Source organism: Myotis daubentonii, chromosome 1, assembly GCF_963259705.1.
Source record: "Myotis daubentonii chromosome 1, mMyoDau2.1, whole genome shotgun sequence".
NCBI classification, from domain to species: Eukaryota; Metazoa; Chordata; class Mammalia; order Chiroptera; family Vespertilionidae; genus Myotis; species Myotis daubentonii.
Genome location: NC_081840.1, coordinates 199,472,215 through 199,498,314, shown reverse-complemented (window position 1 = coordinate 199,498,314; position 26,100 = coordinate 199,472,215). Strand labels below are relative to the sequence as shown.

The window sequence follows — 26,100 nt, the reverse complement described above, 5'->3', positions numbered from 1 at the left end:
AGTATTTTAAACAGGTTTTTAACATAATCTTCACCCAGCTTTTCCAGTTGTGTTCAATGGGAAGGTGGTCTGATACAAGCTAGTTCCTCAGAGCCAGAACTGGGACTTCTTCTCTAAACCCACACAGGGATCTCCCCACAAAGGCCGACAACCATTGTCATCCTGAGATTAGAAGTGATTTCTTCCTGTATCGTTGCCCCAGAAAGTCGCCTTCTTCTCCTGGGTTTTGCAAAGGCAGAATGACCTTTTGCAAATCAGCCATTTCCACCTCCATCCAGTTACAGTCTCCAGTCATGACATCAGGGTTTGCATCCTAGCATGTTTGGAAGGATTGTGCATACCCTACATAGAGGGGGAGCCTATTAGCCTAGTTTGAATGTGATTAGCATTTGAATAAAAAGGTGCCTTTGGCATCTCTAGGAGAAGAGATAATCGAATGATTACTACCTTCACTTCTGCTGGGCTGAATATGTGTCTGCTAGTTCCTTGAATTTTAGCTAAATTGCCATGAAGAATAAATGTGAGAATTCTGTAAAGAAGGATGGAAGCTCAATATTCATGGATATGATTCTTTCAGTCCCTTCAAAAGTGGAGGCAGTTAATAATAAATGTTATTAAGGCACTAAAATAAATTTAAGCCAAGGAATGCACATTTCTTGAATTTATGGTTAGTAAATTTAATTGGAAGTCTCAGCAAAAACCTCTTTTGACTTGCCAAAGAATGGGAAAGAGATTCATGTTGAAGGCATTCCCAGAGAGAACTGAAGATATAAAACTCTTGCTGAATTGTGGTTTTTTGTTTTTTTTCTGAACAGTTCACAAGGGTGGTGATTCCCAGGCTTTCTCGAAATGTACCTCATTTTCTGGCACACTTAACACTGAAGGTGAATTCTCCTTTTAACAAGAAGAAAATTCTGGTGGAGAGCTACCCAACAGGGAAAGGACGTGTGGCTGTTACGGTAGGTAAGTCATTTGTTTAGAGGATGGGGAAAGAAGAGAAGTAACTTGTAGAGAAAACACTAAAGAGCGTTTCCTTATTGTGAGTGGGACTCCAGAAATGGATAGTACACATTTCACTAAATACCAGGTTAAAAGGCCTTATCGCCCCAGATGGTTTGGCTCAGTGGATAGAGTGTTGGCCTGTGCACTGAAGGGTCCCAGGTTTGATTCCAGTCAAGGGCACATGCCTGGATTGTGGTCCGCCCCCCCCCCCCCCCAGCTAATCAATGATTCACTCTCATTATTGATGTTTTTATCTCTCTCTCTTCCCCTCTTTCCCTTCCTCTCTGAAATCAATAAAAGTAAAATTTTAATTTAAAAAAAAGAGAAAAAGGTCCTTATCACTGAAGATCTTCTAATTCTAGATTTCATTCCCAGCTCTTCCCCTACCAGCTAAGTAAACTTGGACAAGTCACTTATTTTTTTCTAAACCCCGGTTCTTCCATCTGTAAAGGGAAATTTCATAAGAAAATGTTTCACAGATGGGACAGAGTAATATAAAAATGCAGTTATCATTGTTTATTATTTTTACTGCTGTTACAAAATTCTGTGGAATAGTTAGTGGCCTGTGTCTCATGGTGTGTTTGTACCATAGAACTTGGTGCTGTGAATGGGAGAGCTTCATCTTGTTCCCTACCTGCCGGCCCTCTAAGTATAGCTCATACCATTCTTTGGGCTGCAGATACCTGCTAAGTACTTTTGGAAGTTAGGGGACAGGGTAGAAGTAAGGGACAAGATCAAAGGAAAAACAACAGCTGTATGCGTTGTCATGGCAGGCATTGGTTCATTGAAAATAAGTAATGTATTTTTTAAAACCCTTGTTGAGCACATATTATGACCTGGGTGCTGTTCTGAATGCTTGTTCCCTCATAGAGGTTATGCGGTAGCGTGGAGGGAGGCAGATAGTAAATAACACACATACTGAAGAAATAAGTAAATTGTTAGGATATTAGAAGCCAATAAGAACATGGGAACAAGAAAAAGTAGAGCTGAGTAAGAGGATTTGGGGGTGCTGGGTGGGGCAGGAGTACAAATTGCAGTTTTGAAAGGAGTGGCCAGGGTTGGCCTCATTGGGGAAAGTCAGGAGGTCAGGGATTCGCCCTGGGCGTGGTCCAGGCAGAAGAAGAAGCCGATGCAGAGGCCCTAAGGACAGTGCAGACCGAAGGCCCGCGTCTTGGAGCAGGTTACATGGGAAGGAACGTTAGGGGGTGAGTTTGGAGAGTGTTGGCTCTCGAGGAAACAATGCCATTTCCTAGTTTTAGATAAGGAAGAAAAGTTACCTTGGTTGTTTTGCTGTTTGTTTTTTTGTCTACCTGGTTTATTCTTAGTGTGTTTCCTCTACAATTAAAACACACGAGCGCACACGCACACTAAACAAATTACAAAATGACCACTGTATTAGGGTCCTTCGGCTTCTGTAACGAAGTACCCCGGACTGGGGGAGCTTAAAACAACAGAAATGTATTGTCTCACAGTTCTGCAGGCTCGAAGTACAAAGTCAAGGTAGGGCCATGCTCCCTCTGAGCCACGTAGGGAGGAATCCTTCCTCGCCTCTCCCTGGCGTCTGGTGGTGGCCGTCAGTCCTTGGCGTTCCTTGGTTTGCAGCTGCATCACTCGGCGTCTGCCTCTCTGGTCACAGGGCATCATCCCTGTGTGTTTGTGTCTTTAATGGCCATCTTCCCTCGTCTTACAAAGATACCAGACATGTAGGTTGAAGGGCCCACGCTCCTTCAGTCCAACCTCACTTCACCTCTTCCATCTGCAACAACCCTGCAGGTGCCGGGAGTTAGGATTTCAGGATGCATTTTGGGGGACACGGCTCAATGCCTAACAGCCACCTTAAATAGGGAACAGTACGCATTACTATTTCCATCTTACAAGTGGAGACACAGGCTCAGACGCTTAAATGACATGCCCACGGTCAGAGTCAGGAAGCAGAAGAGTCAGGCCAGGCCAGTGTTACCATGCTGCTCCTGCACCGCGAGGGAGTGTGAGGATGGAGGGGACGGAATTGCCGTGGCTCAGGACAGGCCCTGCACACATACAACATCGCAGTCCCCATCCGCATCATACAGCCTAATCCCAACAGAGCTCAAAACTGGTGCTCTGTTTCAGCATTCCTTTAAAAGGGAAACGGAGGGCCCCTCCATAACCCGCCCCCCATTTTACTTTTCATTCCATGGCATGACCAGCATAGGAAACAGATGCTTTTTCCCTGCTTTAGGAATTTTTCCAGAAAAATAAGCAGCGTCTGTGGCGTGTGAGCATTTTGTGACAGGACCACATGTTTTTTTTCTCACATGACATGGGGGAAAAAATATATGGCTCTGAGTCAGTTGGAATACAGCAGTAGAAATAGGGGATTTTGGAAGCATTGAACATGTTTTGTTTTCTCATTATATTTAGCAATTCCTTCTTAACAGGAAGTCTGGCTAGCTATTTGTGAGCCTGAAATCAACAGGAGAGCCTTATTTTAGACTTTGTCTTGAGTTGTACACCTGAGAAAAGGAAGGACACCCCAAAACATATGGAACACTTTACCAGGAGGAAAGTGGGCGCAGCCACCAAAGGCTGTAGTCCCAGAGGAACGTCAGCGTCTCCGTCAAGTCCTAAGTCTGGGAGATGAGACCAAACAGTGGTTGGGGAAAAAAATGTCCTAAGGTTAAAACTGGAAAGATCAGAGCTCCATGAAGAGGTGGTGTGAGGGATAAATCGAATGGTTCTAAAAATGGGGAAGAAGGTTGGGGAGACCTGTTTGTCTCTGTCTCTGACTGTAAAGTGTGGGGGTTGGAGTGGAAGGTGTTGGGTAAACCTGGCCAGTCCCCTACCAGCTTTTCCTAGACAGGGTTGTTAGCCATTTTTGTTGTTACATGGTCTTATAGTTTCTTCTCAAGGTCCCTTCTTTTGATCTCTGTTCTCAACATGTTTTTATTCCCCCTAAGTTCTTGGGCTTCTCTTTCCACTTGACAGCTGACGGCTTTGGATCTGTGTGTTGGAGCAAATGTTCTTTAGTATCAAAAGGAAGGAGGGGGGAAAGCTGCCTCTCTTCCAAAGATGCTTCTACTCTTTGTGGAAATCAATTTTTTTTTTAATCCTGAAAGTGTGTGGAAAGAGCAAAGCCTTTATATTTTTCTACTGAGTTAAAGGGTTTAATTTTTCTACTGAATTAAAAGACCTCCCCTCTTTCTGTTGTCTGAGGTCACCACCCCTCCTGAGAACATGGCTCGATCCCAAGGGCCTGCCCGGGGCTCAGAGGCCAGTAAACACAGATGTACGCTGTCCACTTTGGATTATCTGGCCGGCACTTTGCAACTGCAGGTAAACCGGTGGTGGTGCTGCTGACTGGGATTGGCCAAGCAAGTCAGGGTCACTGGTTTGAATTGCTTCCCAGCTGCAGACATTCTGGGCAAATACCAGGCTTTTCACAGGAAATGCCAAAGGTGACAAATATTAGAACTTAGAAACCTATTTAATCCCTCTTATCACTGTGGAATAGGAATAAAATCCTCCTTATCTCCCAGTAGTGGTGGATTGTTGAGCAATGAGAAATAGTGAGGCCTTTAGGTAGAAACCATTATAAAATATTTGTTAGTTGTTTTTTGTTCAGGTTAAATTCATATAACATGAAAGTAACCATCTTAAAGTTGAACAATTCACTGGCATTTAGTACATTCGTAATGTTGCACAACCACCACCTCCATCTCATCCCATAACATTTTTGTCAACCCAGGATAGAACGCCGTACCCATTAAGCAGTTACTCCCCGTTTCTCCTTCCCCTCACAGTCCCTGCCAGCTCCAGTCTGCTTTCTGTCTCTATGGATTCTCCCCTAGCCATTTCATATAAATGGAATCAAACACTCTCTGACTCGCTGTGCTTGGTGAGACATTTACTTTTAATTGCAAGTCATGTATGTTTTCAGTCTTCCCTTATGGTTTACTCAGGGCCAGGTGGGTGCTATGGGAGCGTTCACTTCTCTCTCATTAAAGCCTCCAGCAAGAAACCTGCTTCAGGAATACCTGCTTCAGGTTTGTTGCTGGTGGGGTTCTCTTCATGAGACAAACAGCAGTTTAGAATTGAGTTCCTTCGTTTGCAAGGATCTAAAGACTTCATCTTTACCGAGTTTCATTTCTGTCCTGAGACTCAACCTCCTCCAGCACCTTCTCCCCCCACCTCCAGTTTATGTCATTGTCTAGTGGTCGGAGCACTAGTTTATGCCATCATCCAAATGAACCTGTAATTGATATTTTGGCATTGGGATAGCCAGAGATTATATTGCTAGCCTAAGCAACAAAGCATAGTCTCCCCCCTCGCCCCCCCGCAGCCCCCCAGCCAGGGGAGTGAAATGATACCAACCGCTGAAGATGAAAATTTGAGAAATACTTTACACTCTCATCTCTTGAGAAGGCTGATCATCCCCCCCTCTTCTCTTCCCTCCCGGGTGAAATAGAGGCTGCTCAGGGAGGGCTCTGGGATGCAGACAGAAGAGGCATTGAAATGAGATTCCTCTTTCCATCTGCCAGACGTAACCCAAGATGAGCTGCACAGATGAAGCTGGCAGAGGAACAGGGAACTGGATGGCAAACAAGGTTATGAAGGGACCGAAATCCTAGTTAAAACCTTTTGCAGGAGCAAAAGAGCCTGCTGGTCTAATAATGCAAAACCCAAGAATAAAGTTGGTGCTGTGCTAGTGGTGTCAGCCAGTGCAACCTCTGTGAGTCTCTCCAGGCCCCCCCAGGAGTGTTATTAGCATGTGCTGTGGAATGATAGTTAAATACAGGGCACATTATGGCCTGTCTCCTTCCCATGGTGATGATCAGGTACTGTATCATGTGCTAGGTGGGACTTAATCATCAGCTATCTGCTCCAAAATACCTCTTCCAGGAGCCTGAAAATAGCACCTTTAGGGTAATTAATGGGTTTGACAACATAGAGTGGAGGAGATGGGGTGGGGCCTTTTTTATTCTTTTCCCCTCTCTCCATCCCTCTCTCCCTTTCCTTTTCTCATCTCTCCCTCTCTCCATGTCTATGTATGGAACTTGTTATGTGCCAGACACCTCCTAAAGGTTAAGGATATGCAGTAAGACCCTGCCATCCGTGGCCTGCCTGTCAGGGCTCAGTGGTTGAGCATTGACCTATGAACCAGGAAGTCAAGGTTCGATTCCTGGGCAGGGCACATGGCTGGGTTGCGAGCTTAATCCCCAGTGTGGGGCGTTCAGGAGGCAGCCCATCAGTGGTCTCTCTCATCTTTGATGTTTCTCTCTCTCTCTCCCTCTCCCTTCCTCTCTGAAGTCAATATATATAAAGACCCTGCCATCCAGGAGGTCGTGGTCACGCCCTCCTTCCCGTTCTCTGTCCAACTGCATTGTGTGTCCCTGCTAGTACCGTGAACCGTAGTTGTGTACTTGTCTGACTCCCAGAGTAGGAAGTGGCTTCCCAAGGCCAGCGTTGGCCCTGCTTTGAGCCGTTGGATCTGGCACTGCCCTAGCAGAACTTCACTGAGTTGAATTCAGATATGTAAACAGATAACCGGATAAAATGCGATTAGTGATATTTGAGAGAGTTTTACACAGAGTGCCGGGAAGCACGAGGGGCAGAGTAAATACTGCCACGGGGAGCCAGGGCCTCCCAGAGGTGTCATTTGAGCTGTCTTGAAAGATGAGAAAGTGTTTGCCAGACAAGCAAGGGGGGCGCACAATCTCGAGGTCACACCTACACAAATGTTTTGTTGGGAGGGGCCCTTTGATCATCTAAATCCCGCTCTTTCTTTCTTTAATGAAACTTTGGGAAATAACTGCTTGATTTGCCAGTAGCTGTGGATCGAGCCCAGGGACAGCACAGGCATCTCTCCTGAAAGTCATAGCTTTGTTTCTTCTGGGGACCAGGGCCCCTCCAGCACAAAGAATTCTACTGAGTTCTTTACCGCCAAAATGCCACCTCCTCTAAGCTTCCTTTTCCTCATTGAAATAAGTAGGAAAAGAAGATATTTCCTTTTTTAAATTGGAGGGAGAAATTTCACTTTGGAGGGAGAAAAACTTTTCCCCTTCCCCCTTCTGGGTTCTGTGGCTGGCCTAATAATTAAATCGACATTAAACAGATTCGCAGGAGAAAAGCAAATTTAATTGTGTACGTCCAGGAGCCCAGGAGACATGAAGGGCCCGCAGACAGTGAGGCTATGGAGGCGTGTCTGCCCTCCTAGCTCAGGAGAAGGGGCCGGGTCTGGGACTTCAGAGGGCAGGAAAGTGGTTCACAGGAAGGTGGGAAGAGCAAATGTTTGGTAAACAGTGATTGTTTGCCATGCGCGCAGGTAAATCTTTTCGATATAAGTTTTCTCTGGTAACAGGCCCCCCTATCCAAATTCTTTGGGGCAGTTAAGGGAAAGGTAAAAGGCTCTTCCTGAGTCTGCTGGGCCTGATCATCTTCAGCTGGAAACAATCCACCCACCAAAATGGCACATTCTGGAGCCGGCTGCCGAAATCCCTTCAGCGTCTGTGAGCCTTTCACCCCTCCCGCTGGCAGGCATACGCTGAATGCCTCCCGCAAAAAAGGCTCCGCTCTGAGTCTAGGGCCTAGGTGCACTGAGAACAAACAGTGAGACAGTTTCTGCTCCCAAGGAGACTCAAGTTGACACCAAACTAATGTCAGCACAGCTCCTCTACCGTTTACTCTGAAAGCAAAGTCTTTCGGTTACATCCATGCACACAGAATTGGCACTGAAACTTTTAAAAATAGATGACGGTGATGGAAGAAAGAAAAAAAGAAACACAAATGTTTTCAATTTTGAAAAAAATAAATAAGTAGATGACTTCGTTTCTAGACTGACATTCAGAGGTCCAAGGAATAATGAAGAAGGCTGTATTACTCACCCCCGGAAGATTTATCAGGAAAAGGAAAAAACATATTTAGTCTAAACTTTATTGGACACATATTTTAAGAAACCTTAGAAAGTCCATTCCATGCAGAAAAATATCCCCAAAAGGAGCATTTAAGACTGAACTTAAATTTTATGTTAAGTATCTGGTTATATAGACTTATGTATTTCAAAAGTATCTGTGTATTTGTTTTTATTTGTGATGGATATTGGTGTTTTGTGGGACTTCATAATTTCCAATTTAGAATTCTGATTATCACACAAATAAGGATGCGTTTTGCCAAGGCTTGTCTGCTTTCCGCATCTAGATGCAACTAAGTTCTTGAGTTGAGTAGTGCCTATAATAGGTAAAATTGCTCATCCTGATGCTATGATTTCAGAATGGCCTCCCTCTCTTCCCCTTCCCACCTCTCCTTTCCCCTCCCCCTCTCCTCGCCTTTCCTCCAACTTTTCCTCCTACTTTTCCTCCTCTCCCCCTCCTCCTCCTCCTCCTCTTCCTCCTCCTCCTCCTCCTCCTCCTCCTCCTCCTCCTCCTCCTCCTCCTCCTCCTCCTTCTTCTTCTTCTTCTTCTTCTTCTTCTTCTTCTTCTCTCTGTCTCTCTCTCTCTCTCTCTCTCTCCCCCCCTCCCCTCCCCCCATTCTCCAGTCTGTGAGGAGGGCATGAGACAAGTGTTAAAATATAGTGTTGTGAAGACTTGTGGGAAGAGGTTGGCTATAAGGAAGAGGAGAGAAATGAACAAGAGAAGAAAAGGGGGCTAATCAAGGGATGGAAAAATGCCTTAAAATCTAACATGTCATGTTTTGAAAAGCTTTGGGAAAAATAAAAAACATAAACCATGCCCTTTCCGGAAGAAACCAAGTAATCTAAGGAAGATATTTTATTTCAGATAAGTAGAGTGAGATGAATTTTCTCCAGTCTCAAAAAAGTGAACTTTGCCCATCCAGAGTGGCTTGGTTGGCTGAGCGTGGTCGTGTGCTCCAAAAGGTTGCAGGTTCGATTCCTGGTCAGGGTACATACTCAGGTTGTGGGTTCTATTCCCTATCGGGACATGTACAGAGGGCAACCGACCAATGTTTCTTTCTCACATCAATGTCTCTGTCTCTCTGTGTCTCTCTCCCCCTTCCTCTCTCTGAGCATGTTCTTGGGTAAGGATTTTTTAAAAAACAACTGAACTTTATTTTACACAATAGAAGCATAAAAGACCTTTGAAATTCCACATAGAACTTGATATCAGGCATCAAAGGGGAGTGGTATCAGGTTGATTAATATCAGCCTCCCTTCACCAACACAGACAGCAGTGTCTCAGAAAACTGAGTCCCTCCAGGGCAGGGACAACACCTATTAATCTTGGAGTCCCCAACCTTAGCACATGGTTTGGTGTATTGCCGTTTTTTGTTTTTTTTTTAACAAGTAAAATGATTACAGAGTTAGTCCCTTCCTGCACATCACAGCACTGATTCAGTTGGAAAAAATTATTTGAAAGTAACTGACAAGAGAAAGAGTGTGATATGAAGTAGACGATTGAGGTTTTCAAAGGACACATCTCGAAATTTTTCTTCATTCCCAAATTGTTCATTTCACTACATTATATAATTTTCCACACACAAAAAAACATACGCACTATGAGTAGAGAACAACAAAAGTATATTGAGATTCAGATGTTGATATTAAGTAATGAGAATCATTCTTCAACTAAATTGCAAATTGCTAACTTCTTGACTACTATTGTATACATAATCTCAGGAAATCATCCTATGTAATAAAAGAGAAACATGGTAATTAGCATACGACCGCTACCCTTCCCATTGGCTAATCAGGGAGATATGCAAATTAACTGCTAGCCAAGATGGCGGCGAGCAGCCAGGCAGCTGACATGAACAGGGAGGCTTGCTTGCTTCATTGACGGAGGGAGCCAAGCTTCCCCGCCTGCCTTGCTGGCCTCTCAGTTGCACTCTAAGCAACATTGTAACAAATATAGAAGCTAAACAAAACCCCGGGCTTCAGCCAGCAGGATCGCAACATTGTTTCAAATACAGAAGGTAAACAAAGGCCAGAAACCTGCTTTCAGCAGCAGACGTCTCATAGCTGGAGCCAAGCCTCAGAGCTAAAGCTGGCCCAGAATTTAAAAAAAGGAAAAAAGGACAGGTTGGGAGCTTCAGTCATCTGCCAGCCTGAAAATGGCCCTCAGTCCCTCACCCAGGCTGGCCAGGCACCCCAGTGGGGACCCCCACCCTGAAGGGGGTGTGACCAGATGCAAACAGCCATCATCCCCTCACCCAGGCTGGCCAGGCACCCAAGCGGGACCCCCACCCTGATCCAGGACACCCTTCAGGGCAAACCAGCCAGCCCCCACCCGTGCACCACGCTTCTATCCTATATAGTAAAAGGGTAATATGCCTCCCAGCACCGGGATCAGCGGAGCCGAGAGGCCTCCCAGCACCAGGATCAGCGTGACAGGGGGCAGCGCCCAAACCCCCTGATCGCCCTGTGGCTCTGTGTGTGACAGGGGGCGTGGCCACAACCTCCCTATCCGCCCTGCTCTGTTCCTGACAGGGGGAAGCTCCCCAACCCCCTGGTCACCCTGCGGCTCTGTGTGTGACAGGGTATGGAGCCCCAACCCCCCTGATGGGCCCTGTTCTGTGCATCAACCCCCTGATCGGCCCTGCTCTGTGCGTGACAGGGGGTGGCGCCGCAACCTCCCTATCGACCCTGCCATGAGTGTGACAGGGGGCGGTGCCTCAACCCCCCAATCGGCCCTACCCTGAGCGTGACTGAGGGTGGCATCACAACCTCCCGATCCTCCCTGCTCTGTGCATGACAGGGGGCGGCGCCCCAACTCCCCAATCGGCCCTGCTCCGAGCCTGACCAGGGGCTGCACCTAGGGATTGGGCCTGCCCTCTGCCACCCGGGAGCAGGCCTAAGCCAGCAGGTCGTTATCTCCCGAGGGGTCCCAGACTGCAAGAGGGCACAGGCTGGGCTGAGGGACCTCCTCTCCCCCCCGAGTGCACAAATTTTTGTGCACCTGGCCTCTAGTTTGAATATAATCAGATTGGCAAATACTAAAACATGAATGTTTATAGGCTACTATGTTTTATTTAGAAGATTAGGAAGAAGATATTTTTTTTATTCTAGTAGTAGACCATTCTCTGTCCTGCCTCTGTTGAGATTATAAATTTCCTGAGGACAGATATGACTTACACTTCTTTTTTAATCTGAGGACATGTATGTGTGTTGTTGTTGTTGTTTTATGAGAGAGAGAGAAAACGAGAGAAAGAAACATTGATGTGAGAAACATCGATTAGTTGTCTCTCATACGTACCCTGACTAGGGATCAAACCCGCAACCTAGGTATGTGCTCTCACTGGGAATTGAGCCCGCAACCTTTTGGTATATGGGACAATGCTCCAACCAACTGAGCCACCCAACCAGGGCATACCCTTTTTTTTTTTATCCTCAATTTGCATAGTTTAATATTGTGGACTTTATGGGCATTCAGTAAGTAGTTGATGACTTGGATTAGGTGGAAAAATGTACCAATATGAACACTGTAAAAGTCTGTGGATAGGCATAAAATAATTAGAAACACATTCCCATATACAATGAACTTTGTTGATATATTTTCCCAACTCTTTGCTAACATTCCATGATCAGATCTGTAAATTATAAAAGGCCAACCTACAGGCAATACTTTGCAGAATACAGTAACAATAGATCCAATAATAGGAAAATGTAACTGATTTCAGGCCAATCTAATAAAGGACATTTGTAAGTCAAGCCCAGGAAATTGCATTCAAGAGTAATGTTGTGACATCCACTGCAATATGACAGTGGTAACAAATTTTAAAAAGAATATTGAAGCTTCAAACTCTCCAGTTCTTCAGTGATAATGGGATTTCAGGTTACCCCTAACAGAGTAATCAAGCTAAAGAAGCAGCTAAGAGATACATAAACGAATCAAAATTGAATAAGGATCCATTAATATTATAGCTTATGTTTCAAAACGAAAAGTGAAAACATGGGGAAAAGGGATAGTTCTCTGAAGATTGACTGACCGCCTCCAGTGGGTTGAATTTCTTGGATACATCTGGCCAAGTCTAAATGGAGAGATGACATTTGTGTTGAGACTGTTAATTGTCATAGCAATAAATTCAGTAACATTAAGAGAAGGATGGAAGTAATAAATTTAGAGATTATTAAAGGAAGAGACTTTGTTGTAATGCTGATAGAAGTTATAAGAAAAGTATTCATTTGCACCTTTCTATTTGAGATTTTTTTGTAAGTGGTGTGATTCCAATGATAAGACCAACCTTGGAAAGGAACAGGTCACGAAAAGGATATTTTGAGTTTAAGGAAATACTTCATAGTATGATGCAGAAGTAGGGGGGATATACAGCTTGCTTAATCCAGCCACTGTGCCAGGGTAGAGGCATTTCAGGGCACAGAGGGGAGCATAGTCAACCATGGCTATCAGTGTGTAGGGAAAAGATGCACAAATACTTACTGGCAAAATGTTGTACAGATGACAAAAGCTATACAAATTATAAAGAGCAAAAGTTGAAAATTCAGAGAAATGAATGCTTCAAAAATGTACTTGAAAAAGTGTAAGTAAGGTTAAAAGATAACATTGTGGTATTAAGACAATTCAGATGATTATTTATACCAAGTAGGAAGATGGATGCCAAAGGAACCTATAGACATGAGCTAGGAAAGCACATGGAATTTAATTTCTCTAAAGAAACAAAACTTAAAATGGAAATGTTATACCTGGCAAAGCAGGAGGGTGAAAATTGGCCTTATATAGTTGAAATGTTTGCCTTAGTTTGTCAGTGCAGGATATTTTTTCTCTAATAAACAACCTTGATGAGAATAAATATCTGAACAGAATCTTGAAGTACGTCAAATAATGCAGGAACAAAAGAATTATGATGGTGATATAAACCTATTATGCTATTCTAAAATGTTATGAAAAATTAGACCTTAATAACAATACAAATCTTTGGATATTAGAGGGCATTTTGAAACAGAAGAGATGAGATGCAAGAGGATTGTCAATCTGGCGAGATGTATTTTTCTTATGCATAGTTTGGGAATTATGTCGTTTCTTCCAGTATAAACATTGACTTTATTAATAATAAAAAGGAAAGTGTCCCTTCTAATCTGGCCTTTCCTTTCCAGGTATTAGGAATATAGCCAATTTCCCCCCAGTGCAGGGGTCAGCAATTTATATCTATTTTTAAATACATTTTTATTGATTTCAGAGAGGAAGGGAGAGGGGGAGAGAGATAGAAACATCAGTGATGAGAGAGAATCATTGATTGGCTGACTCCTGCATGCCCCCGACTGGGGATCGAGCCTGCAACCCAGGCATGTGCCCTTGACTGGAATCGAACCCGGGACCCTTCAGTCCACAGGCTGACACTCTATCCACTGAGCCAAATCAGCTAGGGCGGGGGCCAGCAATTTTGATGGAGACTGTAATTGGGTGAATGTGCAGTTGTTAGAGACTGTGAAATGTAATCATCATTCTAGTGTTTTATTACAGGTATCATTGCGTTTCCTCCATCTCTTCCATTGTGTGTGACATCTTGTATGCATCAACATGCTGAAAGATAGAGTGCTTTCTTTCACTCAAGTGGAAGATGTAAGGCAGAATTGACCGTGTACGTGTGGGGCACTTCCCCCGCATTTTCATAAGCTTTGTGCTCATAGATTGCATGCTGTGCTTTTTATTTCAGTAACATTTAACAAAACCATGGCCATGGAGGAAATTAAACTCACACAGAATGTCCATAATGAGGCTCTGAGTGCTGATGTTTCAGGTATGGTACAAACTCTGAGTTGCACGTTAAAGAGACAGAAGCCGTCTTTTTCCTGTTTGCAGTTTCCAAAATATCCGGATTTAACCATCACTGACTTGTCCATTAACCTCCACTGCCTGGGGCACAGCAGAGGTACCCAGAAGGATAAGCAAAGCAAAACAGAGGCAGCCAGAACAGGTGTTCACGCGTCCTCCAACCCAGGGGAAAGCTTCTTAGGCTTTCGTTCTGCACTTAGAGTCTCTCTCCACAAATAATCCTGTCCTGCTTGGTGATCCAGTTTCCTGTTTCACAGGCGTAATAAGCCTGTGCTGAATTAGAAAGGAGAAGGGATTATGAGAATCAGACTCACCAGCCTCATAAGAAGTGACAGTCAGAAACGTCAAAGAAGGGGGCAGAATACTTATTTTATTCATTATTTATTTATTATTTTGTTTTGTGGAAGGGTTGGTAGGTGATGTGGGGGAAGGCTGGTGGTGATTGTGCCAGGTGAGCTTTAAGTCTGCTCACAAGTTTGAGACTGGGTGGCCTCCACCCCAGAGTACTTATTTTAAAATAGGCACAGATATGTTTAAGGCAGAAGGACCATGCATTGGGACAGACTATCCTGTCTTCTTCAATTTTTCCTCAAGATATCATTTTATTACATCTAAGCTTCATAGGAAAAGCCCCAAAATATCCAGGACAGTTTATATTCTGTTCACTGTATGACCTGCTATAGAAAAATTTCCGGTAAAAATGCTTTTGTTTTAAAATTTTTTATACTAATAGGGATAACATTTAGTTAGCCTCATCCTTCAGTAATCTATAATAATAAAAGTGTAATATGCTAATTAGACTGGACAGCCGAACGACCTTCTGGACATCCTTCCAGATGAAGCCGCTGCAGCAGGGGCTGAGGCAGAGGCGGTTAGGGGCGATCAGGCAGGCAGGCAGGCAAGTGGTTAGGGGTGATCAGGCAGGCAGGTGAGTGGTTAGGGGAGATCAGGCAGGCAGGTGAGCTGTTAGGAGCCAGAGGTCCCAGATTGCGAAAGGGATGTCTGACTGCCAGCCTGAGGGACAGCTAGGAATCAGGCCTAAACCAGCAGCCAGACATCCCCCAAGGGGTCCTGGATTGCGAGAGGGTGCAGGTGGGCTGAGGGACGCCCCCCCCCACATGAATTTCATGCACTGGGCCTCTATTACCATATAAATGAGAATTATCATAATATAATGCATTGGGTGAGCCCTAAAATATATTTATTCTTATTACTACTGATCAGAACATTTTGATTTTAAACTCCCATTTCAATTTTTTTTTAATTCCTTCAAATGAGTTACATGGAAACCACCAATGATTGGGCTTACCCTACCTTTCTTGGCAGAGATAAACAGGATATGCATATACCAGTTCATTCTTGCTAGTTAATTTCCTGGCTGTTACATGTTTTTGTTTTATTTTATGCAGAGCAGTTTCTCTCCCTTTAAAAAAAAATTAGCAGGTTGAAATTAGCTTATTGGGATGTTATATACACTTTTCTCTTTTGGAAAGTAGATATCAAAATTAGAGCAAATGAGAGCTTTGGAAGACAGTCTGCATAAGGCTCGCAGTAAACTTCTGCCCCTCCCTCCTTACCCTCCACTCACCATCACGCACCCCGGCCAGCATGACGTGACAATGTGTTTGTGAAAGCCTAGCCCCAGAACAGCTTATGTGACTCATACTATGAAGCTTTTACTACCTCTCTAGGGAGGTTACAAAGTCTGTTAGGTCTCCTTACTTCCTTATTGTGCAGGTTGAGATTTTTTTAAGAAATGTGTTTTATTTGTCTTGTTTAGATGATTCCCTTGACTACATTACTTCTTATCGTTCCTTATTGGAAATCACAAATTTACTTTGCTGTGGGATTTTTCTACACAGCTATTTGTTGTAATTTGGAATATAAAGGGATTATTCCTCAAGTTTCTGTTACTTGAACCCCAAACAAACCCAATTTCATTTTGGGTTAGGAAAAAAAAGTATACATACTGCCATATAGCAGTACACCTGCCATATATTTTCAGCTGCCATTTCTTTGAGATACGAGAAATTGTGCAGCTCATTGGCCACTTTTTCCTGAGGGAATTTGCGTTAGTATAGGTCTTTGATATTAGAAGTTGCCGCTACTATTTGATTGGGGAAGAAACAGATTCATAATGATCTCATTTTTAATACAGCAAGAAATTTCTATCTGTTTCTTGGATGGAGTAAAAGGTAGTACTTAGAATGGAAGTAGGAAGGAAGGGAGGAAAGGAAGGAAGAAAGAGCTGAACTGCTTAGCACCTGAGAAGAATTAGGTACATAAAACCTTCATAAGCAGAGCCCTGGTTCTCTACGTATGAGTTTTTAATTTCCTACAGTGCGCCAGGGTCTGTGCGCTAGCGCTGTTTCACAAGTGTTTTCCTTACAGCCATGTTCTTTCAGTGTCCGCAGAATAGAAAAGAAAATTTGTCCCAATGATGACTTAAAAAACAAAAAGGCAGAAGATTTGTGCCCTAAAAGTCAAAGGGGAAAATAAATGGCATAGAAAAAAATAATATACTTCAAAGTTATACCAGCGTATTAAACTTAGGGTACTAGTTTTCGTCTTGGTGATTGGTGATTCAAAGTTAGGGTCACCTGAGCAGCCATAGATTGCTTAGGTTCAGTCAAATGTTTCCTACGTTTTTCACTCACCCAGTGGGTTCCCTTGTATTTTATCAGCTTCTGGATTTTTGTTTGCGTTTTGGTGGGCTCCTCCTCAGTTTTTCCAGAGCAGAGTGGCTTTTGGGGGAGGTCAGCCTGCACAGCTTGGTGCACAGCCGATAAGACAAATCCTAAAGAGGGTTGTCTCCAGTCTCAGATGCTCCCCCTAAGTTACACTGTCAAAGGAAGACGATCTTAAAAAGCAGAGATGTGAATGAGAATTAATCCAAAACACCACTATCAAGGTTGCAAACTGAAAGTAGGAGAAATGCTAACATTTTGTGGCAAACACTGTTAAGGTCTTTTTCATGCTTTGAGCGGTATGTTGATGTGGGTGTGAGCGACAGGCTCCTTTAGAGAGACCCTGACATTTCTTTCTGCCCTTCCTTTGAAGACTAACAGTATTGGTGCGATTTACTCCTCGCTCCCTCAGAGCTTCTCAGGTTTCCTCCCAGAAAGAAGTTTTCTCTCCACTGAGCTTCCAAGAACAGATTTCACATCACTGAAAGTTAATTTAAACTTGGGGTAGGGGCTCTTTCCATGGACCACACCTGCCCTAACACAGTAATATTCTTCTCTTCTCATTCATCATTTGGGAATAAAAATGGATTTTCTTTTTACTTCCTTTCAAAGAGTAAGAAACTTTAAAACACTCAGAAGTCTATTTCTCATTTTACCGAAACCATTATAATGGAACAGTTTTGCCTGCATCTTGGCATTACTCTGGCTTCTTGTCTAGCATCCTACATGCCCTATTTGTTGCACGTTCTCCCTCACTTTTTGGCTCAGCACTCAAAGAGAAAGCCAGCCCAGAGCGCCCTCATCCATCACATCACACAAGTGATAAATGGAGCTAATTTACTCTCTGTGGGTTTTTAATTAACCTAGAACATTTTTTTATATGAAATAGTTCTACACAATAAAATTTTCATTAATTATCAGCTGGGACCCCAGAGCCAAGACAGAATAGAAAGAGAAGGAATGGATAGTTCCCTTCCAACATTAACGATGTTAATACAAATAAGCAGCGTGGGAGCATGTATCACTCTACACAGGGCCTGCAAGTTGTTCCAGGGTAAATGTCACCCAGCAGTTTTTGAATTTGCCGACGGTCATTTCACTGATACTTCAAGAAGTCCCTTTTACCCGGGCTGGTGTGGCTCAGTTGGTTGGGTGCTGTCCCGTGCAACGAAAGGTTGCCGGTTTAATGCCCAGTCGGGGCACATGCCCTGGTTTTGGGCTTGAGCCCTGGTAAGGGACTGCAGGAGGTAACCAATCAATGTTTCACTCTCATATTGATGTCTTTCTCTCTCTGTCTCTGTCTGTCCCTGTTTCTCCCTCCCTCCCGCTCCTCCACCCTCCTCCTTCCTCTCTCTCTAAAAATCAATTTAAATTCATCACATAGAGTTGCCAAGAACAAGGGGTTGCAAATAGGCTTACCATACTGTAGCTTTTATGTATTCCACTGCCTTCCAGAGTTTTTCAACATAAAGTTAATGGAAAATTAACAAAGAATGGACTATAATTTTTTAAAAAATACACTTTTTAGAGCGATTTTAAGTTCACAACAAAGATGAGCAAAACATACATTTCTTGCCCTCGTAGTATAATATTTTAACTTAAAAAGTTTACTTTTAGAAAAATAACAACTTTATTGAGATATAATACACCATTTTAAAGTACATGATACTATGTTTTAGTATATTCACAGAGTTATGCAGTCATCACCACTCTCTAATTTCAGAATTAAAATTTACTTTTAAATGAGGGAATTAAAATGCCACTTAGAAAAATGGAAAGAAAAACAAATATCCCCCAAAGTCACCATTCGAACCAAACTCTTGTCATTTTTTGTACATTTTATTTATTTTTTGCATCCAGATAATTTTACACAGAGTGTCCTGTGCACTTATTTTACAATCAATGGCTCTGTCTCTTTAACGGAACTCACAGTGTAATGAGGTGTGTGGTGAGTCTTACTGCTGTGTATACACATGAAATTATTCAAGTACAGAAAATAACTTCATGGCCGTGTGTGCTGTGGTGTGATGCTTTCTATTAAGCCATTTCTCTCGGTATTTGAATATTCCAGAATACTGTTACAGCTTTAGACTTCGGCTCATTAGTGGTGGGTAGATGTCTTTTATTCCTTCGTGCTAAGGTGTGAACACATTGAAAGCTTACATTAATCGATAAAGCTGGAGTTTCCTTAGGTGATGCTGTCCCCTCAGACGAAGGGCCGGCTCAGCACTGGACACGTTGCAGGAGTGATTTCAACTAGCATCAAGGGGAGGAACTGAGCACTGAGCGTGTGGGAGTGAACAAGAGAAAGCCAGTCCGTAGAAACATAGACCACGGGTCTGAACACATTTACGGAAGTGTCACAGATGGCCAAAAAATATGTGAGAAGGTGCTCTGAAGATGTGAATGAAAACATTTTTTTCCAGAATTAAATTAAGAATGTTAGAAAAATTGAAGTTAAGTGCAATAAAAGATATGGAAAATGGGGTACTTATATGCTCTAGGAGTATAATTGATCAACCTTTAAGAGGCTCATTTGATGGCTTTTAAGACTTAAGACGCCTATCCTCTTTAATTGAAGAATAGCACTCTTAAGAACTGTGCAGAAGTGATAATTATAATATTATATAAAAAAGACGTGTACAAATATATGCATTGAAGCCATGTTTGCAATAGCAAGAAATTGGAAACAATCTGTTGCTCAGCAGTAGGAAATTTGGCTAAATAAATCATGGTTTAGACCAGTGGTTCTCAACCTTCCTAATGCCGCGACCCTTTAATACAGTTCCTCGTGTTGTGGTGACCCCCAACCATAACATTATTTTCGTTGCTACTTCATAACTGAAATTTTGCTACTGTTATGAATCGTAATGTAAATATCTGATATGCAGGATGTATTTCCATTGTTACAAATTGAACATAATTTAAGCATAGTGATTAATCACAAAACCAATATGTAATTATATATGTTTTCCGATGGTCTTAGGCGACCCCTGTGAAAGGGTCGTTCGACCCCCAAAGGGGTCGCGACCCACAGGTTGAGAACCACTGGTTTAGACTGTCATTAAAAGGATAATGTACTTAATACTTAAAGTACATAATATATATGTACTTCCCAGCACAGATGTGTAGGGAAATGGATTGGGAGATAATTTATTTTTTATTTTACATGATTTTTCATTTGACTACATTATGAATGATTTCTGCTTTTTCTTCTCCCTGTGTCTTTCAAACCCCAAATAACACATTGTATGCCCAAGAATCTGGCTCTGGTCACCTTCGCCTCACATCCTGACCAGGGGAATTCTTTTACTGAGAGAGGGCACATAGGTAGTATCCCTACCCTCCTCCTTTCCTGTTTTGATGTCGTCTAGTACTTACCTCCCAATGGGGCGACTGCCTTTTAAATTAGGGACAAAACTACTATTTGAGAATGAGGGACAGATGTTGTAGGGGAGGGAAAAAACTATTTTTTCTACTTCCCTCCTAGGTTCTGTGATGGGCCCTATAAATTAGACTGACAAAAGACAGATTAAAAGAGAAAAGCAAACAAGTTTAACACATGCATTGTGCTTAACACTTGGGAATATGCAGATATGAGTATCTTCAAGACATGAGTAGAACTTGGCTTATATAGCATCTTAGCAAAAGAACTGTAATGTTTACAGAAGCCAGAGGAAAAGGACTTTGAGTTTCTAGGGGTAGCAAATTGTTGGAAGGCAAATCTATGGGGAAACTAATGGAAGGTCAGAGCTGGTTAGTAAGGTTCGATATATAGTTTCTTCTGATGCCATCTCGAGGCTCATGAGGGTCTAAAGTTGTCTCCAACAGTTAACTTTTGTCCTTTCTGGTGTGTGTGTGGCCGGGGGAGTGACCACCTTTGTAAATTATGTCCTACTCTTAGGCAAATAGGGGGAGGGCAGAGAGTTTTTCTTGAATTTGCTTCTCAATTGCTTTCCTCTCAAAATAATCCTTATGCTAAAGGGGGGTGTGTGTTCTGGGGTGGCATTTTCTGCTATCCTGCCGTGTCCTCTCTGGACAGATGCAGCCTGTGGGCCCATGACTTGAAACCTTGTGCATAATAATAATTTTTTAAAAAAAGACTGCCCTTCCTTCAGACAGAACCCTAGCTGGGCACCTAGCCTGGCATGCGGTGACTGGCAGGGAGGCCGGATTTCATTCACCTCCAGCATGCTTGGCTGGGCATCCTCATGTAGGAAACAGCCTGCATAGTCCTACACAGCCACCTTGCCTCGGGGACAACCTGGCTGCTCCCTTGCCAACAGAATGGCAAGATGGCCAGGCTGAACGCCCTTTCTCCTTAATGGTTCCCGCATGACAATCCAAATCCCTTGATTTGGGGTCCTTGAGTACCTAGGCTGCTCTGGTTTGCTCTCGAAGCTATAGCTCGTCACCCTTTTTATTGGTTGTTTTTGCTTACTTATTCTTAAAATTCCTTTCCATGTGATGAAAAATAGGGATCCGGCAGTCCATATGCCTAGCTTCACTAGATGAGTTTCTTGAGAGCAGGCAAACAGAGCCATTAGACCAGCCGTGGGCAAACTACGGCCCGCGGGCCGGATCCGGCCCGTTTGAAATGGATAAAACTAAAAAAAAAAAAAAAAAAAAAAAGACCGTACCCTTTTATGTAATGATGTTTACTTTGAATTTATATTAGTTCACACAAACACTCCATCCATGCTTTTGTTCCGGCCTCCGGTCCAGTTTAAGAACCCGTTGTGGCCTCGAGTCAGAAAGTTTGCCCACCCCTGCATTAGACTCTTCTGTCATCTTTCTGTTCTAAGTTGGTGGGGTTTTAAGTCTCACTCCTAAAATGACAAATGTATTTTTTTAAAAAAAAGAAAGAAAAGAAATTAATGAAATATACAAAGAGGAAACTGAATTATTATAATCTTTATAGCTTCTGTAATTCCTGGCCAGCTTTGCCTGAAAATAAGTCAGGGCAAGGTAAGGACTGGGGTGAGAGAAGAAAAGAGCAAGCAAAGCCAGGCTCTTAAGAGACTTTTATAACTGAGTTCTGAGGTTAAAAATTAAAAAGTCATCAGATTCCCTTCCTTTTTCACACCCACCAAAAATAAATCATGCACACACCCAGAAGTAGTTGTGGGAGATGGAATTCTGTCTATATTGGCCTTTTAAACTCCATGCATAAACCTACCATGAAATGGTATTGGAGGAGCAGAAGGGCCATGCTGAGTGGCTACACAACCCGCTAGCCTAGTATTCAGACTGCAGAAGCACCAAGGAGTAGATTGAGGCAGGACAGGGACTAATAAGGATGTACTTTAAAAGAGCCAAAATCATCCAAAATTGACTACTGAGCTCCCATGAACTTTTCTACACTTTTATAACACATTTAAATGTTTTTGAGTGTGCATATGTATGTGAATATGCTTGTGTGTATGTACAAGATGTATGCATATGTGTTTGCATGTGTGTGTGTGTGTGGGGGGGAGGGCTAGAAATTAAAATCCAGTGCTCATTATAGAAAAAAAAATACTTTATTTTATTTACGTACTTAGATTCTCAGATTTGTTTCAGATTTGCCTGTCATTTTTGGCAGTGAAAATTAAGGGCCTATGGCTTTGAAACAGACTTCAGTATTCCCATGGCTCAGTATTGTACCTGCGAACTTATACAGATTTATAAACAACTAGGGGCCCGGTGCACGAAATTCGTGCACTGGGTGTGTGTGTGTGTGGGGGGGAGTGTCCCTCAGCCCAGCCTGCCCCCTCTCACATACTGGGAGCCCTCAGGCATTGACCCCCATCACCCTCCAATCGCAGGATCAGCCCCTTGCCCAGGCCTGACGCCTCTGACAGAGGCGTCAGGCCTGGGCAGGGGACCCTCATTTCCCCCCATCACTGGTTCTGCCCCCAGACCAGGCCTGATGCCTCAGCCAGAGGCGTAGACCCCCATCACCCTCCGATCGCCTGATCGGCCCCTTGCCCAGGCCTGACGCCTCCGCCAGAGGTGTCAGGTTGGACAGGGGACCCCCATCTCCCCCTGATCACTGGCTCTGGCCCCCGCCCAGGCCTGAGGCCTCTGCCAGAGGTGTCAGGTTGGACAGGGGACCCCCATCTCCCCCTGATCACTGGCTCTGGCCCCCACCCAGGCCTGAGGCCTCTGGCCCAGGAATCATGCCTGGGCAGGGGACCCCCATCTCCCTCTGATGGCTTGCTCCACCCCCCGCCCAAGCCTGATGCCTCTGACCCAGGCTTCAGGCCTGGGCAAGGGGACTATCATATCCCCCCAATCCCCGGCTCCGCCCCCCACCCAGGCCTGATGCCTCGGCCAGAGGAGTTGACCCTCATCACCCTCCGATCACCAATCACCGGATCGGCCCCTTGACCAGGCCTGAGGCCTCCGGCAGAGGTGTCAGGCCTGGGCAGGGGACCCCCAGCTCCCCATGGTTGCAGGCTCTGCCCCTGCCCAGGCCTAACACCTCTGGCCTAGGCGTCCGGCCCGGGCAGCGGGGACCCACAGCTGCAGCGGCCCCGCGATCATGGGCTCCGCTTTAGGCCCAGGCAGGGGACCCCTAGCTCCCGGGACTGCCAGCTTCAACCAACCGTGCCCAGCTCCCATCGCTGGCTCCACCCCTACTTCCTGCTATCACTGGCCAGGGCGGCAAAGGCGCCTGATTCTCCAATCATGGCTGGGGGGCAGGGCAAAGGCGGCCCCAGGGCCGCCTTTGCCCTGCCCCCCAGCTCTTAGCTCCCCCCTGGGTTTCCGATCACTGTCAGTGGCAGAGGGCTTCTTCCTGCTTTCCCTTTCGCCTCCCTGCATTGTGCCTACATATGCAAATTAACCGCCATCTTGTTGGCAGTTAACTGCCAATCTTAGTTGGCAGTTAATTTGCATATAGCCCTGATTAGCCAATGAAAAGGGTATCGTCGTACGCCAATTACCATTTTTCTCTTTTATTAGATAGGATGATACATAATATGTGCATGTGTGTTTGCACATCTTTTCTCTAGATAAATCTAGAATTTATAGGAATATGAGATTCTTACCACTAAAAATATCTAAGGCAGACTAGAAGAATATTTTCCTTGATTATCAGTTAGAAACTGCCTTTTACTCTTCCTTTGTTACAGATCAAAGAAATTGGATCTTTAGGTTAGCATAAATTAATATGTGCTCATTTTACTAGTTAAGATTTAAGCTTTTTCCATGAAGAGCAGGGCCAAAATAACTGTAACTTAAATATGGCAGAAATTTATTTCTCTCTCATAACTGCTCAGGGCTAGACTGTCCAGGGACAATATAGTAGTGGGTCCACTCCATAAGGGCACCTGGGGCCTGAGTTCCTTCTACTTGCTGCTTGGTCATCCCTAGTGTGTGTGTTCACCCATATGACCTGTTACCATGTGCATATCCTGGGCACCCGGATGGGAGAGGGGGAGAAAACAGCATATGCCTTTCCTTTAAAAACACACATTTTGGAAATTGCCTTTATCCCATTAGCCAGAATTGAGCCATAAACTTTTTAGTGATGCCTGTCCTGGACATAGGAGAATAAGGTCATCTATTTGCTATACTTAGTCTTAATTCAGAGAAAAACTTATTAGCCTCACTGTTGAGAGATGTTTTCTTTTTGCCTCAGTGATTCATTCCACTGCCACCAAACAAGGGTTTAAATTGAGGGATGAGTTGGGGATTTATATGGAAACTAGAGGCCCAGTGCACAAATTCGTGCACAGATGGGGTCCCTCTGGGTGGCCTGCAGGGATCAAGCTGAAACCCACAGTCCAACGTCACCTGCAGCTCCTACCTGCCACTCCTGCTCATCCCGGCCCCACTGTGCCTGCTGCGGGCTCGTGCCCTATCAGTCCCGATTGGGAGAGGCTCTCACTGCCACAGCAGTGCTCAGCAGCCGTGAGCCCTGCATCTGACGCCCTCCCAAGGGGAGTGGCCTGCTGGATCAGGCTGAAACCAGCTCTCTGACATCCCCCAAGGGGTCCGGGATTTCAAGAGGGCACAGGCCAGGCTGAGGAACCCCACCAGTGCACGATTGGGCCGGGGAGGGACCGCGGGAGGGCTCCAGGGCGTGTCCAGCCCATCTCGCTCAGTCCCGATCCACTAGAACCCAGCAGTAAGCTAACCTTCTGGTTGGAGCATCTGCCCCCTGGTGGTCAGTGCACATCCTAGCGACTGGTCAACTGGTTGACTGTCTTCCCCCTGGTGTTCAGTGCATGTCATAGCAAGCAGTTGAGCAGCCTTAGCATATCATTAGCATATTACCCTTTGATTGGTTGGTTGTTCTGCTGTTTGGTCTATTTGCATATTACCCTCTTATTATATAGGACACCAAAGAATTTCAGAAGTTTAGTCAATGTCTTATAGACTAGAGTAAAGCCTTTGACTGTGATCATGAAATCCTGAGGCTCGCTCTGAAATGGGTGTGCCTCAGCATTGGCTGTCCTGGTGAGTAACCTGTGCTGTGGACAGGAAGCCACTGTCAGGACAGAATATGGGGAGACAGAATGTTTTCCTGTAGGTGAAGGCATCAGACAAGGATGCATGTTATCTCCCTTTTGTTTCATCTGTACATAGATTGTATCATATGAAAAGCTGGGCTAGACTCAGAGGAAGAAGTGGAAATTGGTGGAAGAAATATCAATAGCTTAAGCTATGTAGATGACACCATCTTCCTGGCAGAAAGTAGCAATGATTTGGAATGATTTCTGATGAAGGTGAAAGAAGAAAGTGCCAAAGCAGGGCTGCACTTGAACATCAAGAAGTCAACAATGATGACCACAGAAAAAAACACACAGCTTTAACATAGACAATGAAGACTTTTACATTGTTAAAGATTTTGTTTACTTTGGTTCAGTCATCATTTCAAATGGAGACTGTTGCCAAGATACCAAGAGAAGGTTGAGAGTCGGAGGGCAGCAATGGGAGAATCAGGAGAGATCCCCAAGAGCAAAGATATGTCACTAGAGACCAAGGCTAAGATCACTGACATCCTCGTATTCCCAATCACTATGTACAGATGTGCAATTTGGACAGTGAAGAAGACTGATAGGAAACAAATTGATTCATTTGAAGCGTGGCGGTGGAGGAGAGATCTGTGGATACGCAGACTGCCAGACAGACGAATTGAAGCCTGAAACATCGCTGGGGGAAAATGATGAAACTGAAGCTGTCCTACTTTGGGCACATCTTCAGAAGGCAGGGTTCTTTGGCAAAGACAGTAACGCTGCAAAAAATAGAAGGCAGCAGGGAAAGACGAACACAGAATCTGAGACAGATTGACTCCATGAAAGAGGCCGTAGGAGCCGAGCAGGGCTGCTGAGGACGGGACATTGCGGACATCACTCTCTCAGAGGGTCACCAGGGGTCAGAACCCACTCAGTGGCACGTAGCACACGTCGTGGGAAGGACGGATTAATTAAATGACCAATTGAAATAAATTTTTAGAGCACTCAGGTGCATTTACCTGAAGACACCAGAAAACCACCCTTATATCTGGTCATATTCAGGGAAGAGAGGGTAAGAAACGGGAAAGAATTAGTTCATTTCCTCCTTGCTCTGAACCTGTTTATATGACTGAATTAGAATACTGTGTATTTATTGCCTTGTTTTGCTTTCTCTCTTTGTGTGTCTCTTTAACTATCAGCTCTTGAGAAACTAGTCTAAATATGACACCTCTCTGGACCCTG

General features: G+C 44.2%; 1 protein-coding gene across 9 annotated transcripts in view; it reads left to right on the top strand.

The window, feature by feature from the left end:
- CRACD (capping protein inhibiting regulator of actin dynamics) overlaps positions 1-26,100 on the top strand; it is a 231,202-nt gene that overhangs the window by 115,367 nt on the left and 89,735 nt on the right. For 7 of the 9 annotated variants that reach the window (XM_059670560.1, XM_059670514.1, XM_059670530.1 and 4 more), the window contains 2 exons: positions 816-963; positions 13,606-13,689. In XM_059670560.1, coding sequence (XP_059526543.1) covers positions 13,623-13,689 — 67 coding nt within the window. In that variant the 5' untranslated portion in view covers positions 816-963; positions 13,606-13,622. The remainder of the gene's footprint in view (positions 1-815; positions 964-13,605; positions 13,690-26,100) is intronic. The other 2 variants (XM_059670520.1, XM_059670579.1) reach the window with 2 other exon arrangements.